The sequence below is a fragment of the Dipodomys ordii genome, unplaced genomic scaffold (assembly GCF_000151885.1).
Source record: "Dipodomys ordii isolate 6190 unplaced genomic scaffold, Dord_2.0 Scaffold7, whole genome shotgun sequence".
NCBI lineage: Eukaryota > Metazoa > Chordata > Mammalia > Rodentia > Heteromyidae > Dipodomys > Dipodomys ordii.
In genome coordinates, this window is record NW_012267223.1 from 17,276,670 (window position 1) to 17,278,242 (window position 1,573).

General features: G+C 51.0%; 1 protein-coding gene across 1 annotated transcript in view; it reads left to right on the forward strand.

Annotated features, from left to right (window-relative positions):
- Positions 1–924: 924 nt before the first annotated feature.
- Positions 925–1,573, forward strand: part of Mrpl27 (mitochondrial ribosomal protein L27) — an 11,500-nt gene continuing 10,851 nt past the window's right edge. Inside the window, exons 1-3 of the mRNA XM_013036744.1 lie at positions 925–959; positions 1,027–1,208; positions 1,338–1,451. Coding sequence (XP_012892198.1) covers positions 925–959; positions 1,027–1,208; positions 1,338–1,451 — 331 coding nt within the window. The remainder of the gene's footprint in view (positions 960–1,026; positions 1,209–1,337; positions 1,452–1,573) is intronic.

A 1,573-nucleotide genomic window follows, 5' to 3' on the forward strand; every position in this document is an offset into this window, starting at 1 on the left:
AAAAAAGCTGGAAGTGGTGCTGTGGCTCAAGTGGTAGAGTACTAGCCTTGAGCTGAAGAGCTGAGGGACAGTGCCCAGGCCCAGAGTTCAGGCCCATGACTGGAACCCCCCCAAAAAAACAAAAGTCTCATGGACTTTCCTGCCCTCAATCCTCAGATCTCAGCCCCCTGAGTAGCCAGGATTACAGGCATAAGCCACTGGCTCCTGGCTTTCTGTGAGACTCTTATCTCCAATTAACCACCAGAAAACTGGACTTGGCATGTGGCTCAAGTGGTAGAGCACTAGCCTTGAGCTGAAGAGCTCAGGGATAGCACCCAGGGTGAGTTCATGCCCCATGACCAACAACAAAAAAAGACCTTACAGCTAAGTGTCTAGGGGTATATCTTAGTGGTGGAGTGCTTGATTAGTATGCACAGGACTACAGGCTCAATCCCCACAAAAACAAAAACAAAAAAAATACTGTTTGGTGAGTTTTAGTATATTCAATGTTGTGTAACTATTACCACTAATTCCAGAACATTTTTATCACTTCAATAAGAAATCCTATAGCCAGTAGCCATTGCCCATTCCTCCTTTTCTCTTCAACTAAACATCTATTGCCTATTCTGGATATTTCATGTAAACACAATTATACACTATGTGGTCTTTTATGCCTAGCTTCATGTTTTTCAAGGTTCATCTGGGTTGCAGGAACAACATGCACTAATACCTTTTTGTTATTCCCAGCTGGATAAAATATTCTCTTGCATGGCTATGCCACATTTCATTTATCCATCCATCACTTGTTACTTGGTTTTCTTCCATTTTTTTTAACTATATGGATAATGTTATTGTGAACATTCAGGTACTAGCTTTTGAGTGGGCACATTTTCACGATTCTCTGGTGTAAATGCGGAGGACTGGAATTGCTGGGTCATACCAAGGATGATCATTTCTTTGGTACTGTCGGTGCGGCCCTGGTAAGCCACCTAACCTTTCCGGGCTAAAGAAAAACCTTCAGTTTCATTAGTCCAATACCCACTCCAGGTCTGTGAGAATTAACAATAACGCCTCGGCTGCGCCGGGCACCGAGTACGGCACACCGTTATCCGGCCGAGCAGCGTGGAAGGGAACCCCGACCCCACCCTGGGCCTCCGCGGGCGCCAGCAAAGCCAGGCTGAAGCAAACCGCCGACAGCCACGCTCCACACTTCGGAGGCCGGCGATCCGGTGCCTAAGTCCCGGGACGCCCGGGCCACCAAGCCCCGGCGCACCGCTGCTCCAAACAGCGGCCTTCACCCGGGCAGGGCCCCGGTCCACAGCGCTCACCTGCAGCTTCTCCCGCCACTCTTTCAACAGCCACGCACGACCCGGAAGTAGATCTCCCGGCAGCGGATGTACACTTCCAAACTGGACGCGAGTGTCGGTCAAACATGGCGTCGGCCGTGCTGGCGCTGAGGACGCGAGCAGCTGGTAACCGGACGCCGTAGCAATTACGGGGAGAACTAGTAGAGAGGCAGGATTGGGGGTGTGGGTGGGAACGGGTCCCAGTGGGAGGGTGTGGACGAGCGGGGTTTGAAGGGCGCTGGGGCTGG